The 16,223-nt window shown below is 38.7% G+C and overlaps 1 protein-coding gene across 6 annotated transcripts in view; it reads left to right on the top strand.

The window, feature by feature from the left end:
- The window catches only part of UGGT1 (UDP-glucose glycoprotein glucosyltransferase 1), a 139,024-nt gene that overhangs the window by 65,427 nt on the left and 57,374 nt on the right, over nt 1–16,223 (top strand). For all 6 annotated transcript variants that reach the window (XM_064586350.1, XM_064586349.1, XM_064586352.1 and 3 more), the window contains 8 exons: nt 201–332; nt 1,128–1,258; nt 3,815–3,910; nt 7,835–7,937; nt 9,823–9,902; nt 11,012–11,201; nt 15,072–15,230; nt 15,771–15,856. In XM_064586350.1, coding sequence (XP_064442420.1) covers nt 201–332; nt 1,128–1,258; nt 3,815–3,910; nt 7,835–7,937; nt 9,823–9,902; nt 11,012–11,201; nt 15,072–15,230; nt 15,771–15,856 — 977 coding nt within the window. The remainder of the gene's footprint in view (nt 1–200; nt 333–1,127; nt 1,259–3,814; nt 3,911–7,834; nt 7,938–9,822; nt 9,903–11,011; nt 11,202–15,071; nt 15,231–15,770; nt 15,857–16,223) is intronic.

Genomic DNA, 16,223 nt, shown 5'->3' with positions numbered 1-16,223 from the left:
AGGAAATAAGCATTACTTGATAAGTGGGAGGGTGGGAGAAAATGGGAGGAGTGGAGAATTAAGACATCATAATGTTAATTCTTAAAATTAGCTCTGACTTTACATTAAAAGAGCATTTTATGATTTATTCATTATGATTATTCATTTTTATGGCTTGCTTAATAACAATTACTTTTCCTTAATAACAATTACTTTCCTAGGGCATGGATTTCAGTCTTTTTAAAGAGGTCTTTGAGTCTTCCAAAATGGATTTCATTTTGTCTCATGCCATGTACTGCAGGGATGTTCTGAAGCTGAAGAAGGGACAGAGGGCAGTGATCAGCAATGGAAGGGTGAGGATTTTGTCCTGAGACAAACTTGACCTCAAATTAGATCAGTGAACAGGGTTGGCAGTGTTGTCCAAAGCTAGTAAACTCTTCAAACAGAGCCACTCTTTCCAAAGGGGATTGAGGCTTATGCAGTGCTGATGATAATTTCTGCACCCTTATTTCAAAGGAGGTTTGCTTTTCACAAGCATCCTTGTGTAAAACCTTCCTGCTGTATAATTATGTCCTGCCACATGTACGGTGGCAGTAAGAGTGTGATGTCTCTCAGAGAATAAGTTGATAAGGCTTTGATACACGAAGTATTCATCCCCTGTGGGGACTGCGTTCATAGTTGTGTAGTCTCTGTCAACTTCATTGGCGCAGGGTTAGACTATTTCATACATATATGCAGCCAGGGACATGAGACTGGGGGGGGGATATACCAAACTTTAATCTCTTAGCACTGGGGGTGAAATCTCTGCTGTCTGTCATTCACTACACTGCATCTCTGGTTTGGCTCTGTTTTTTTTTATATTCAGCGAGAATTAATGAAACTATGTGACTATTTTGTTTTACTTCAGAGTTGCTTACTATAAAAATATTGTGAAGTATACAGGTCTACCCTCTGTAGTTGAGGAATTGATAAGTAAATACATAATTGGATGAGTTGATTTGGATTCTGTTTTTACCTTTTTCATTGATATTCAATGTATACATGTCTTGGGTCTTTAAAGTGATTAGGTTTGTAAGATAGCCTGAGGACAGCAGAGGGCTTCTTTCCAGCTGTGATTCTAGCACTGACCACCCTGTTCTTCTTCACAGATCATTGGGCCACTGGAGGACAGTGAACTCTTTAATCAGGACGATTTCCACCTCCTAGAAAATATCATCTTAAAAACTTCAGGACAGAAAATCAAATCCCATATTCAACAGCTTCGGGTAGAAGAAGATGTGTAAGTTTTCCCATGGAAGAAATTAATTAGTGCATGTCATAGGTACTGTGTTAGTTGAACTTTCCTCATGCTACCTATTTCATGGTGTTTTATTTCCAGTTTGAACATATGATAATGCTTTTCAGTTCAGGTGTTTATTTTTGCTTCTGTTGAAACAAGTTAATTTATTTAAAGAACTGAATTAGGTCTTTCCATTTTATTTTTTTGGTTGTGGAAAATTTCAAACATATGCAAAAATAGAGGGGTGAGTTTTTGTTTTTGTTTTTGTTATCTTGGGATACTCTTGTAAAGAGATACTTTCCCTTGGGTGCCTGGGTGGCTCAGTCGTTAAGTGTCTGCCTTTGGCTCAGGTCATGATCCCAGGGTCCTGGGATCTAGCCCCGCATTGGGCTCTCTGCTCAGCAGGTAGCCTGCTTCTCCCTCTCCCACTCCCCTTGCTTGTGTTCCCTCTCTCGCTGTGGGTTTCTGTCTGTCAAATAAATAAATAAAATCTTAAAAAAAAAAAAGAGATACTTTCCCTTATCTGTTTTATTTTGTCCATGAAAGGAAAGTCAGGTTAAATGCTTCTTTTCCTTTATTTAAGAGTATAGAATAATGAGTTGTTTCTCTTGCAACCTCCAAAGGTAATGATTTGGTTATTGTTGGTTTTTAATTTTTATTTTAATTCTTTCAGTGTTATTATAGCTAATGTATTTTTTTTTTTTTAAAGATTTTATTTATTTGAGAGAGAGAGAATGAGAGAGAGCAAGCACATGAGAGGGGGGAGGGTCAGAGGGAGAAGCAGACTCCCTGCCGAGCAGGGAGCCCAATGCGGGACTCAATCCAGGGACTCCAGGATCACGACCTGAGCCGAACGCAGTCGCTTAACCAACTGAGCCACCCAGGCGCCCCGCTAATGTATTTTTTTTTCAAGATTTTATTCATTTATTTGACAGAGAGAGAGCAAGCGCACAAGCAGCGGGAGCAGCAGAGGGAGAGGGAGAAGCAGGCTCTCCACTGAGCAGGGAGCCTGATGTGGGGCTCAGTCCCAGGACCCTGGGATCATGACCTGAGCTGAAGGCAAACGCTTAACTGACTGAGCCACCCAGGCGCCCCTAACTAATGTATTTTAATGAGTTATTTCCCAGTGGAAGAAAATGAATTATTTAATTGGTCCATGTACCTGCTATATAACTAGAGCCCATAAGTCATATACACATGGTTTTATATCAAATGAATATAGTTGAAAGGTGTATTTTTATGTTTAATTTTTTGAGGAACCATCATATGTTTTTCCACAGAGATCATACCATTTTATTTCCCATCGGTAATGCATAAGGGTTCTAATTTCGCCACATCTTTTTCAGTACTTGTTATTTTCTGGTGGTGGTTTTTTCTTTGTTTTTATTTTTTATTTTTTGTTTGTTTTTTTTTTGGTAATAACCCACCCTAATGGGTGTGAAGTTGTATTTCTTTGTGGTTTGATTTGCACTTCCCTAATGATTAGTGATGTTGACAGCTCTTTACGTGCTAATTAGTCATCTGTATATCTTTGGGAAAATATCTTCCCAGTGCTTTGCACATTTTTTTTTTTTTTTTAAGTAATCACTTCACCCAGAGTGGGGCTGGAACTCACAACCCCGAGATCAAGAGTCGCACGCTCCACCGACTGAGCCAGCCAGGTGCCCCTACTTTGCACATTTTTATTTTATTTATTTATTTATTTTTTAAAAGATTTTATTTATTTATTTGAGACAGAGAGCATGAGAGGGAAGAGGGTCAGAGGGAGAAGCAGACTCCCTGCCGAGCAGGGAGCCCGATGCGGGACTCGATCCTGGGACTCCAGGATCATGACCTGAGCCGAAGGCAGTCGCTTAACCAACTGAGCCACCCAGGCGCCCCTTTGCACATTTTTAATTGTTTTTTTATTATTGAGCTATAGGAGTTCCATGTAAATATGTAAAAACTCTGGGTATCAATCTCTTATAGATAGATGATATGCAAATATTTTCTTTCATTCCATGGGTTGCATTTTCATTCTTTTGATAGTGTTCTTTGGTGAATAAGTTGGAAGATATAAAATTTAAAAGTTCTTACGGTTTTTCTCTTCATCTCTTTCATATACCCTCATGCTGCAGAATTTAAGATGCATGTCTTAGTGATGTATTGACCTTGACAGCTGCCAGAGTAGTACCTTTGCCAAGTCTTGTGTGACTTGGCAATAACGAGGCTACAGATAAAGAGGTTTCCTCCTACCTCAGTGGCTTTTAGTGATGCCCTTTGTTCTGGCCTATGAAACACTTCCCTGATGCAGGTCAGGAGGTGTTCCCATGACTTGAAGCCATCATATCGTGGGCATAGGCTTGGTGTGGTGTGCCCTTGGACCACCCCCCGCTTTGTGGAGTCTTTGTGGACTATATAATTGCCAGTTTTTCTCTTGCCATTTTGTATAAAGTTCATATGTTCTTCAAACCATCTTGTTGGCATTCAGTACTTGGGCTGATTATATTATGTTCAGCAATAATTGGAAAAACCTTCAGTTAAAGATGCTAAATTTTCACCAACCATGTCTTTCAGGGCAAGTGACTTGGTAATGAAGGTGGATGCTCTCCTGTCAGCTCAACCAAAAGGAGATGCAAGAATCGAGTACCAGTTTTTTGAAGACAGACATAGGTACAGAATTAGTACTGAATTTATGCATATTCTTGAATAAAATCTTAAGGTTGCCTTTACCTCATATGAAGCGTGTACATAAGTTCTTATTGAAATGGAAAATTTGTCCAGTGTACAGTTTTCATATATACTCATTTTCATATGCCGAATTCATATACAGATCTCAGTTGCATAAAAGTTGACATTTATTTCTAAATAAATCTGAAATAGTTCTGACTGTACCCTTTTAGAAAACAGAAAGCATTTAATGAAACAGTTGTAGTTTTCTCATACTCAAAAATAAACAGGTTGTTAGAGCACTTGTATTGTTCATCTTTTATTGAAAACGGTTTTGTTTTCAATAAAATAAAAATAAATTTAGCATTATGAAAAAGTCCTTGCCTTTTGGTTTTGAGTTTTTTATTTCAAAAGTTTCAAAGCTAAAGAATAGTTGAAAGATTATTACAATGAACACCCAGATATCTTTAACCTAGCTTCACCAGTTGTTAACATTATGCCACATTTATCTGTCGTCTGTGTGTGGGTTTGTGCATGTGTTATGTATGTATAGTACATATAATGTATATTTATGTTTGTGTACAAACTTATATGTACTTACATTTTTTCTGAACTATTTGAAGGTCCATTGCAGACATCATTACACATCATGCCTGAATTCCTCAGCACGTATCTCCTGAGCACTAGGAGTGTCTCCACTGTTGGCATACCTCAGAGATTTAACCTTGATACAGTGACATTTAGTAGTACACAGTCCATATTCACATTTCTCCAAGGCCCCAGTAATGACCTTTGAAAACTGTTGTGTTCTTTGATTTAGTCCAGATCACATGTTGCAGTTCTTTGTTGTGTGTCTTTTTTAGTCTCCTTAAATCTAGAACAGTTCCTTGTGTTTTTTGTTCTTTGGGGTTTTTTTTTTGGTCTTTTATGACTGACTTTTTAAAGAGTCCAGACCATTTATCTTATAGAATGTCCCATAGTCTGGGTCGTTTCCTCATGATTAGACTTAAGATTAAGTTGTCTTTAGGAAGAATCCTTACAGTTGATGTATGTAGCCAGGCAAGGTTATATATCTTGATTGTGCCTTAGAGGCTTTAGATATTGAAGCCTACATCCTGCTCCGTTATGATTTTGATTTAATTAGTCTGGGGTAGATTGGACTTCGGTTTCATTGATCCATGCTTTCTTACAGCCAGTTCTTGTGGGGATCAAATTTGACCAGACTGTTTGATGATCCAAGCTAGAATGGAGACTCTCTCCTTTCTCACTGGCTGTGTGTCCTAACTTCTTACATCGCCAGTGGGTGAAGACTTCTGTGGCTCTTTGCTAATCCTATTTGGATTTTGCCCATTAGCACCCATTTTCTCATCACTGTATACTTTCAGGAAGTAACCCAACTAGTTATTACCACAGGAAACATATTTCCCAATTGGCTTGCTATCCTGTTTGCCTTTCATGGCCAAGATAGTGAGTCCTGAGCCAGAATCTCTTCCCTTTTTAGAATATCATTTTCTCCATGAGTCCTATATAATTAAAATGCTCTAATTACAAATTCTGTTGTGAGACAAATTATAATTAGAGAAATTCTTATTGGGGTTGTGTTAGTTAAATGAGTGTTATACTTAAATCAGACGTTTCTTATTTATGTGAGAAATAAAAAGGTCTGAATTATTGGTTATGTATCTCCTTGCCCTAAAAGTGTGACTCACAGAACAGCAGTGGGGCATCATCTAGGAGCTTGTTGGAAATGCAGAATATCCGGCCCCAGACCAGACCTTCTGAGTCAGTATCTACGTTGTAACAGGATCCCCCCAGGTCACGCTTGTGTACCTTAAGATTGGGAAAGCACTGTATTCTTTGATGTTTGCTCTACTCACTTCATGAAAATGTGTATGACTCCCAAATCTTGTTCCTGTGTCTGTCACTTTTGGCCTTACTCTGGTCTTTTCTCTAATACAGCAAATATGTTTCCACATGATATTGTTAGTTTATACTGTTGTCCATTTCCATACCACTGTTCCTCTAATCTTGGCTTTTGTTTTACTTTTTTGTTATAGAGATATAGAGTGGTTAAAAGGCCAACCAGGATCAGTTTCTGGTTATACCTTTCGCAGATCACTTAGAACACTGGGTCAGAACATTAACATGTCACACAGAACTCTGCCCAGACCTGCCAGGTTCACAGGTTTTGGCCTGGGCATGCCTGACTCAGATGCTATACTCTATAGGACTCCTTGGGACTTCTCTTCTTCTTCCCTTTGTGAGAATTTATATAATGCTATTCTCTAGTGAGCTTTTTCCTTCTGGAATTCTAGAGAAGCAGAGAAGTCCAGGTTATCTGAGGGCAGTGGCTCTCATACTTCGGCTTTTACTTAGAGAATTTGTTCAAGTGCAGATTGCCTGACCCACCCCCTGAGTTTCTGATTCAGGAAGTCTGGGTTATGGCTGACAGTTTGTTTCTAACAAATTTCCAGATGAAGCTGATTCTGCTGATTTGGAGCCACACTTTGAAAACAGCTGTATTAGAGTAAAAAAAACCAACAACGTTATTTTGGAATAATTATTGACAGCTGGAATTGTTAGTTTCATCAAAAATTGAAAACCTCTGCTTTGATAACAGGCACAAAGCTATTTTGATGGTTATTTCCAAAGCACTTAAGGTTTGAAATAACCTTCATCCCCATTTAAACTATAGTTACCCAGTTTTGTTAGTTATATTTTATTTTGCACTTTTGTTTTCCCCTCACTGGATAAATGTTCTTGCACAGAACAGTAGTGGTTAGCACCAGAACTATATTAAAACATTGTTCAGAGCAAACAAAGATAGGCATTGATTTGACCAATTAAGATTTTGGAAAATTGGATATATTTTAAAATCCTTCCAAGTTTATCCCTTTTCAGAATATATCGGAGGCTCCTGCTCCTCTTAAGTCATCTAAGTCAATATGACTTCGGAGGGAGGCTGTGCAGCTGGAAACTGTGGGTGGGGAAATGTACATTCTTCTCAGAAACCGAGAGGGACAACCTGAAACCTAAACATTTAGCTGCTATTTTTAACTTACTAAGAAGACAGAATATGTATAACTTAATGTCCTTGAAAATTGACTCAGTTCTTTTGGAAATGTGATTGACAGTACATATTATCCACAAAAATATTTGTATCCAGTGACTCTGCAGTCTCATATCTAGGATTTTGTCGACTCTAAAGAAGTTTCCAAGTATGAAAAAAACTATGTATGAAGTTACTTACAGGCTGCAAGCCATCTGAATGCCCAACAATAAGGAGTAGCTTAAGTAAACATGGCAGATTCACTTGGTAAATAGAAGATTATTTTTTATTCAGGATATTTGATGTGTAACAATATGGAAAAATCATTATGACAAAGTGGTGGGGTGAGGAAGGAATTATAAAATTGCTAATCTTCTTTAGGTATAGCTGCTCTTTATAGAGGCATTTGAGAAGGGCTACAGAGAAAAATGCCACAGCATGGTTGGGTTGGGATGGTGAGGTTTTACGATTATTTCCTTTTTCTCTCACAAGTTTTCTGTAATGTTCTTTGTATTATTTTTAAAAATCCATTTATTTCTTCTCTTCTCATACCCTTCTTGCCAGGAAATAAAAGTTGGCATAATGTTTGTAATTGTCAAAAACAAATATCAGCTTTTAGCAGGTTTTGGTTAAATACAATTTTAAGCTGGTTTTCATCTTTTGTTCATTTTGAGTGAACGTGAGTCATTAGCAGGTTTTGCAAACTTTGAGGTAGACATAAGTACATGATTAACCACCATGTAGCCTTGTTGCTCTAGATCCGAAGTGTTTTTGGAAATGCTGAGAGCGTGGATAGGTTATGTTGGTCTTAATAAAAAAGGTTAACTTTGTTTCCTGTTTTCCACCAGATTAACATTTTGTCTTTTTGATCTCTGTAGTGCAATTAAAATGAGGCCGAAGGAAGGGGAGACGTACTTTGATGTTGTGGCTGTCATTGACCCTGTCACCAGAGAAGCACAGAGACTTGCCCCATTGCTCTTGGTAGGCATAGCCTAAGAGGCAGTTCGCATCTTTTTATCTGAAGTGGTCACAGGCCCTGTGACTCCCTGAGAGTGTCATTGTTCCCCTAGTTATCTTCAGAGGGCTTTGGAAAATGCTACAGGGCATCTTGGCAGAGCAAATGTCTTCATAAAGATTGGTTAATGGCTCTGGAAACAGCCTCATAACCTTAGAAAGTTGGTACAAGTTTGGTTGGTTTCCTCATGTAATTTTTTAAAAATGTCCTATTTAGAGCAAGGTGTCTTTTAATTAAATTGATTTATGCCATATTCTGATTTATAATGAATGAGAGTTAAAAAGGTAAAATAATTTTGCTTTTTTATTTTCCTTTTCTAAAACTAGCATTTTTTCAAATTGTGGCATGTCTTGTAGATGTGTATATTACAATTTTAAGAAAATTTAAGAGCTTTGCCAAAAAGACAGTTGCTTTGACATTTTTTTTCAGTTGTGTTTCTTTTTTAAGGTGAAGTTTTACTGATGTATAATCAGCTAACATTTTTATGATGTGTGTAAATATGCATACTCTCTAGCCAAGAATAAGTTTGTGGTGTGATGAGACCTTGGCACCACTGTCCATTCAACTGCCCCTGAGCCTCTCTCCCTGGTGTGTGTGTGTGTGTGTGTGTGTGTGTGTGTGTGTGTGTAAGGAGGTGCTGGGCTACAGTGCTGATGCTGAGCAGGACTGGGGAGTAGAGAACGGGGTTCTCCCATGTCCTGGAGTGAATATGAACATTCTTTGAAATCCCATGCCCTGGAGTGAATATGAACATGTCCCTAGGCCTGAGTTGGGACTCAGGTCTAGGGACAGCTTTGTGGTCAGGGAGCCAGCCTGAGGATCCAGGAAAGGTGGAGGAAAGCCCTGAGTGTCTTTGTTTCATCTGAGGGTGGGTTGGGGTGAGTCACTGGGGGAAGCAGAGCTCAACTGAAGGTGGAAAGATGACCAAAGAATCCTACAGTCCAGCACTTATTCTTGGCACCCCTGGGAAAGGGGCTGGGTGGCCTGAGGGCGACTGTGCTGTTTGAGGGGAGGGGGCCCAAGGCCACTGACACTGAGAGCTGGGGCTCAAGGACAGGGGGCCCGGGGGTGGGCTCTCCTCTTTGTGATCACTCTACTTCAAGCCTTTATGAGTTGCCTTCTCATCAGATTTGTAGCCTTGGAGCCTACCCTGTATCTTGTACCTTCCCTCAACCAGATGTGGGTGGGTCCCTGGAGTGGGGCTGTACATCACAAGGGCTGGAGGCTTAGAGGCAGAAGCCCATTATCTCACAGAGAGACAAGTTGTCCTCTTGCCCTTTCCTCAGCTGTGGCCAGGGGTGTGTGGGCCTTGCCTGCCTCAGGGTCAGGCTGCAGTGGAGGTGGGTAGATAGATGAGGTCCTGGCCCAGGAGTGGAGGATAGCGGTGGTTAGGTCTCTTCATGGTTCTGCTTGAGGTGGATTAGCTGAAAGGTGATGAAGTTTAAGCCCTTTTCTGTCCCTGTTCTAAATAAACATTTTTGGACAACAACAACAACTGCACCGATGAACCTTTAAAATTTTCCTTGTGTAGACAACTCTCCATTATCCATCAGTTGCTTCACCATACAAGGGGGAACAGTGATTTTCAGTAGCCGACTTGCCATGTTTTTGCCAAGTGATACGTGTGTGTGATTTAGGTTGTATGCCAGAGTTGAGATTTCCAAAAATTTCTCCAGTGCAGATTTTATGGCTTTTATTATCTTTCTGTCTTTCTTGAGATATTAAGAGATGTTCTCTCAACTCCGTGTCAGAGTGATGTTTCTGAAGAGAAAATGTAAATATTTTGTCTCAAGTAGCAGTCCCTTTCTCTGTAGGAAAATTTTAGGTTTTGTCTCTGGTTTGCTCTTTTAGGTTTTAACCCAGCTGATCAACATGAATCTAAGAGTGTTTATGAACTGCCAATCTAAACTTTCTGACATGCCTTTAAAAAGGTAAGACAAGCTGTTGAAGAAATCAATCGAAAACGTGGTACTAAATCTGAAAGCAGGTATTGAATGTTAAGGATCAAATGGGTTTATAGGTGGACTTCATGTTTGAAAAGATCATTTACTGAATGTTCAGTTTTGCTAAATTTCTGCTCTAATCAGAAGTTCTAAGAATTTAGTGTGGGTCTGGAAGCATTTAGGTGGCATTAACTCAAGTTACTTGGGCCAGCCGGCCTGCCTGCTTGCCTGCCTGCCTTCCTGCTTCCCGCCCCCCCCCACTCCCTTCCCTCCCTCGGAATTATGTAGTTCTTTAATTTTAGAGCATTTGGATCAATATAACTGTTAAATATACCTAGTTAGTTAAAAAAATGTGCTGTGGTACAGAAAGAAACTTGTCTGTCCCGTTTTATCTTAAAAGTGGAGCAGTTATTTCAAGTTGGAGTATATTTGTCAGAGGAAGCTTGCTGAGGCTCATTTGCATGTATCTGGAGAATGAGGGCAGGCTTAGCTGTATGTTTTCTGAACCTTGGAATGGTCATTTATGAAGAAAGTTAAATAAAAAGCAGTAGTAATAGGGTAGCATCTGCTGGGTCTGTGGGAAATTTCTTATGTAAAAATGTGCCGTGTTTTTTAAGTTAGATTCTAAGTGAATTCAAATACTGTTTGAAATGGTTCTCAGCTTCTACATTGTCCTTGAATAGGAGAATTGTTTAAACTACTGTGTATGGTGTTTTCAGGGCTCACCTGAGAACCCAGTCACCATTTAGGACTTTGTGTTTAAGAGAAAAATAACTTTTTCTCATTGAAGGGAGGCATGTGCTCAGGAAATCTTGTGACTCCAACAACGGCCACCCTTAGCAGTACCAGAAAGAATGATCTCTCCTCTCAATTCTGTCCCTCCTGCTCTTCTCTTGCATCTGCAAAAACCATAGGAGGCATAAATTAGGTCAAGAGATGGCTTTGGAAACACTTTTCCCAGTCTGGGAGGTTACCCTTCCAAATCTAGTTTGTTTTATTTTAAGCCAATTAGTTAACTGTGTGGATGCCTGTGAACTTAAGGACTGTGAGTGTATTAAAAGGACTCACTTTTTATTTTATTTTTTTTTAAATTTCAGTTTTTACCGTTATGTCTTAGAGCCAGAGATTTCTTTCACTCCAGATAATAGCTTTGCTAAGGGTCCAATAGCAAAATTTTTGGATATGCCACAGTCTCCTCTCTTCACCCTGAATTTGAACACACCTGAGAGTTGGATGGTGGAGTCTGTCAGAACGCCATATGATCTTGATAATATTTATTTAGAAGAGGTAAGAATATCATTGCTTCTACATATGTAATCTTGTGGAAAACCTGTTTAAGATGGAGTGGTGATAGTTTCTGAATGAACAGACTGGATCACAGTCCAGGCAAGCCTCTGAGATATCCATGTTCACGTATAATTGTATTTTTAAAAAATAACAGCTTCATTGGGATCTATTTCACATACCATAAAGTTTACCCTTTTAAAGTATACAGTTCAGTAGTTTTAGTATATTCACAGAATTGTGCAGCCATCACCACTAGGTGGAAACTCCATACCCATTAGCAGTCACTCTCCATGACCTCCTGGCAACCACTAATCTACATTCTGTCTCTGTGGATCTGCCTGTTCTGACGTTTGATCTAAAGAGAATCATATATTTTTGTGATTGGCTTCTTTCACTTAAATTATTATTTTTAAGGTTCATCCATGTTGTAGCATGTATTAGTATTCTTTTTTGTTGTGAGAAAATATTGTATGGATATGCCACATTCTGTTTATCCTTTCATTGATAGACATTTGGGTGGGTTCTACGTTTTTGGCTATTATAAATGATGCTGCTGTGAACATTCATGTCCAAGTTTTTATAGATGTGTGCTTTTATTTCTCTTGGAATTGGTGGAACATACAGGAATTCTATGTTTAATCACCTGAGGGATTGCCAAACTGTTTTCCAGGGTGACTGCACCATTTTCCATTCCTGCCCATGATGTTGAGCATTTTTTCATGTGTTAATTGGCTGTATATCATCTTTGGGGAGAAATGTCTATTCAAATCCTTTGCCTATTTAAAAAAAATTGCCAGGTTTTTTTTTATTGTGAAATTGTAAGAGTTCTTTGTATATTCTAGATACAAGTCTGTTTTCAAATATATGATAGGTAAATAATATCTTTCATTCTGTTAATTGTCTTTCACTTTCTGGATAATGTCCTTTAAAGCACAAATGTTCCTAATCTCGATGAAATCTGTTTTCTTTTGTTGCTTGTGCTTATGGTAGTATACCTGAGAAATCAGTGTTTAATCCCAGGTCACGAAGATTTATTCCTATGTTTTCTTATAAGACTTTCAGATTTTTAAACTCTTACATTTAGGTCTTTTATTCATTTTGAGTTAATTTTTATATATGGTGTGAGGTAGGGTTACAGATTTGTTCTTTGCCTGTGAATATCCATTTGTCACAGCACCATTTGTTGAAAAGACTGTTCTTTCCCCACTATATGGTCTTGGTACCTTTGTCAAAGATCTATTAGCCCTGAATGAATTTAATTCTAGACTCTCAGATCTCTTCCCTTGATCTGTGTGTCTATCCTTCGGCCACACTTGTCTTACTTAGCTTTGTTGTCAGTTTTGAAATTGGTAAGTTAGTTTTCCAGTTTTATTCTTACTTTTCAAGGTAGTTTTGGCTCTTTTGGGTTCTTTGCATTTTGGAATCAGCTTGTTAATATCTGTAGGAAAGGTTGCTGGGAGTTTGATAGAGATTACATTAAATCCCTAAGTCAATTTGAAGAGTATTGCCATCTTAACATTAATAAGTGTTCTGACCCATGAATATGGGATGTCTTTCCATTTATTTGGGTCTTAATTTCTTTCAACAATGTTTTATAGGTCTTAGTATATAGGCCTGTAAAAGATCATGTCATCTGCAAATAGAGGTAGTTTTATTTCTTTCTTTCCAAACTGGATGTCTTTTATTTAATTTTCTTGCCTAATTGGGAAATTTTTAAATTACCAATTCAGTCTCTTGTTATGGATTTATTTGGATTTTCTCTCTTGTCTTAAGTCATTTTCTGGAGTTTATGTCTCAGGAATTTATCCATTTTATCCAGGTTATAATTTGTAGGCCTATAGTTAGTCATAGCATTTTCTTACAGTCTTTTAAATTTAGTTTTGGAGCGGTGCCTGGGTGGCTCAGTCGTTAAGTGTCTGCCTTCGGCTCAAGTCATGATTCCAGAGTCCTGGGATCAAGCCCCGCATTGGGCTCCCTGCTCGGCTGGGAAGCCTGCTTCTCCCTCTCCCACTTCCCCTGCTTGTGTTCCCTCTCTCGCTGTGTCTCTGTCAAATAAATAAATAAAAATCTTAAGAAAAAAAATTTAGTTTTGGAGTGATGTCTCCTTTTCCCTTGCTGATGTCAGTGAGTTGGCTCTTCTTTTTTTTGTGTGGTCAATCTAACTAAAAGTTTGTCAGTTTGTTGATATTTTCGAAGAACCAACTTTCGGCTCCATCGATTTTTCTGTTTTCCTGTTCTTTATTTCATTTATGTTCATATAGCTATTTTGGGTATCTAAGGTAAGTGGTCCTTCCCCCAGTCCATTTTTAAAAGATTGAGAGCTCACATGTATAGTTTTGCTGCTGTATCTTCACAGCCCTCTGTACCTAGTTCAGAGTGTATTAACAAAAGAATTAAAACACATGGTCTTTCCTTATAAGGAGCTTACAGAGCCTCCTTCCTTTTTAAGACCACTGTCTCTGTGTCTGTCCTAAATATCTCTTCTTACAATTGAAGCCTGTTTCCTGGTTCCTCTTGGGAATTGGGAGACCAGGAACTTGAAGATAGTTATTAAGGGACTTCTCAGCCTTCTTTTCATTAGGGTAAAGAAGAATCCCATGATTCTTTACATCCCAAGAATGCTAAGTTAGGGGAGAGTGTGTGTACACACTTGCCTTATTCCCCACCTCAAACCTGTCCACCATGTTTGTTAACAAACAGGAAATGCTGTCTTTGCCCTTGAAGAACCAACTTTTGCTTCAGAGATAGTAGGATGGCCACAGAAAGCACTAAAGAGCGGTGTAAGGAGGCACAGAACAGGTGCAGAGCAGCTCTCTTCCATGTCCTTAGAGTTTTTGCTGCTCTTTCCTAGACTTTCTCCGCTTTCTCTGTATCTGCTGAAAACATAGAGCCTGGGATTTGGTGAGCGTGTGGAGGTTTAGTCCTTAGCTTTCATTATTACGCTTTTGGAATTTAGTATTGCAGTAACATATTAAGCTCCAAATAGTGTGTTATTAGCATTAGATAGGATTACAGAGCCAAGTGTGAACCAGCCTGGGATAAAAACTCTTTAATTAACTAAAGCCAAGCTGCCCCAGTACTTTGCAATTATATCGTATTTTCTGTAAGGAATCAATAATAATTTAGGCAGTTGATGTGGAACATGAATGGCTTTGTGCCATTATGGAGTCATCAAATACATTTTGGGTATTTGCCTTTAGAATGGCAGTAGTATTTTCAGCTATATCCTGTAGGCCAAGATGAATTTATGTTTTTCTCTGCTGTTTCTCATTGTTTCTTCATTATCTTCTTTATTCTTTAGTTTTTAGATCAGTTCATTTTTTTTTTTAAGATTTTATTTATTTATTTGACAGACACAGCCAAAGAGGGAACACAGGGTAAGTGGGAGAGGGAGAAGCAGGCTTCCCATGGAGTGGGGAGCCAACCTGACGTGGGGCTGGATCCCAGGACCCTGGGATCATGACCTGAGCAGAAGGCAGATGCTTAACGACTAAGCCACCCAGGCGCCCCTAGATCAGTTCATTCTTTTGGCAGTGTGTTTTACACGGTTTTCCCAATATTACTTCCTAGATGACAGCCTCATCCTCTCATCTGTACATCTGTACAAAACCTCCTTGCACAATCAAGATACAGAGCATTTCCATCACCCCAGAAAGTTCTCTTGTGCCCCTTTGCAGGCAGTCCCTCCCCATTCTGTCACTATAGTTTTGCCTTTCCTTAAATTTCTTAGAAATATGACCGTACAGTATGCAGCCCTTTACATCTGGCTTTGTTCACTTTGTACAATGCATTTGAAATCCATGTTGCATGTCTCAACAGTTTCTTTTTATTGCTGAGTAATTTTCAAGTGATTTAATTCTGCTGTTGCAGGTGGATAGTGTGGTGGCTGCTGAGTATGAGCTGGAGTACCTCTTACTGGAAGGTCACTGCTATGACATCACCACAGGCCAGCCCCCACGAGGACTGCAGTTTACATTAGGAACTTCAGCCAACCCAGTCATTGTGGATACCATTGTTATGGCCAATCTGGTAAATAATCAGTACATAAGGTGGTGGTATTGAGTCATGTTAATTTGGGCACTACAGTTTATGATGAACAGTTTGCATTCTGGACATGAGGGAGATTAAAATTCATGATTGACTGAATTTGGTCAATATAAAAATCGAAAGTTAAACTTACAGATTGGAATTACATGTTAGCCTAAAAAAAATGCTAGGATATTCTGAATATTCTGTTCTAATCAAATTGGCCCCTGCAAATTCATTGCTTAAGAGCTGACAGCATTTTTTCTTGGCTTTGGAGGTTTTTAGCTTATTCACACATGACACATTGATCCTTCACTCACTTACAGATCAACGACCCCCTTCTTGGCTTCACTGGCCTGTATTTTGCTAGTGTTTCAAATGGGTAGATTTCTTTCTTCTTTTTTTTTTTTTAAAGAATTGCACTGAAATTATAACTTTTATTTAAAATATGAGTGATATTTCAGAAAAGGAAATAACTGTCCCTCAGAAACAGCATTTTGATGTTTCAAAGAGAACTAAAATTTGTCTTTCTTCTTGCCTTAGGGCTACTTTCAGTTAAAAGCCAACCCGGGAGCTTGGATTCTCAGACTAAGGAAGGGTCGGTCCGAAGAGATTTATAGAATCTACAGGTAGGATTAAGTGATGTAGGTGCTTTTCTTCCAGAACATTTTACAGAGAATCAGCTTAAATTGAGTACTACACAGGCAGTTAGCCAGGGAATAAGGATTTAATTCATGTGTGATGAAACAATGCTTTTCTAGGAAATTGAGTATGGAAGAATTGTCAGGGTATGATTGGGCAATAAGTGGTATAAATACTAGTAAGTATAGTCAAGTTTCACTCTTTAGTCTTTCCTTTGTGCTAACAGCATCTCAGAATCAGATTATTCTTTCACTGCGATGAAAACCATAGGCAGATGAGAAATTGAGTCATTTCAAGAAAGGAGAAAAGAAATGAATAACATTCAAACTTTTCTACCTAGATGGTGTATTTCTT

The sequence above is a fragment of the Mirounga angustirostris genome, unplaced genomic scaffold (assembly GCF_029215605.1).
Source record: "Mirounga angustirostris isolate CCGP_5_RB_7025 unplaced genomic scaffold, mMirAng1.0.hap1 SCAF_3, whole genome shotgun sequence".
NCBI lineage: Eukaryota > Metazoa > Chordata > Mammalia > Carnivora > Phocidae > Mirounga > Mirounga angustirostris.
This window is presented reverse-complemented; position numbering and strand designations above follow the sequence as displayed.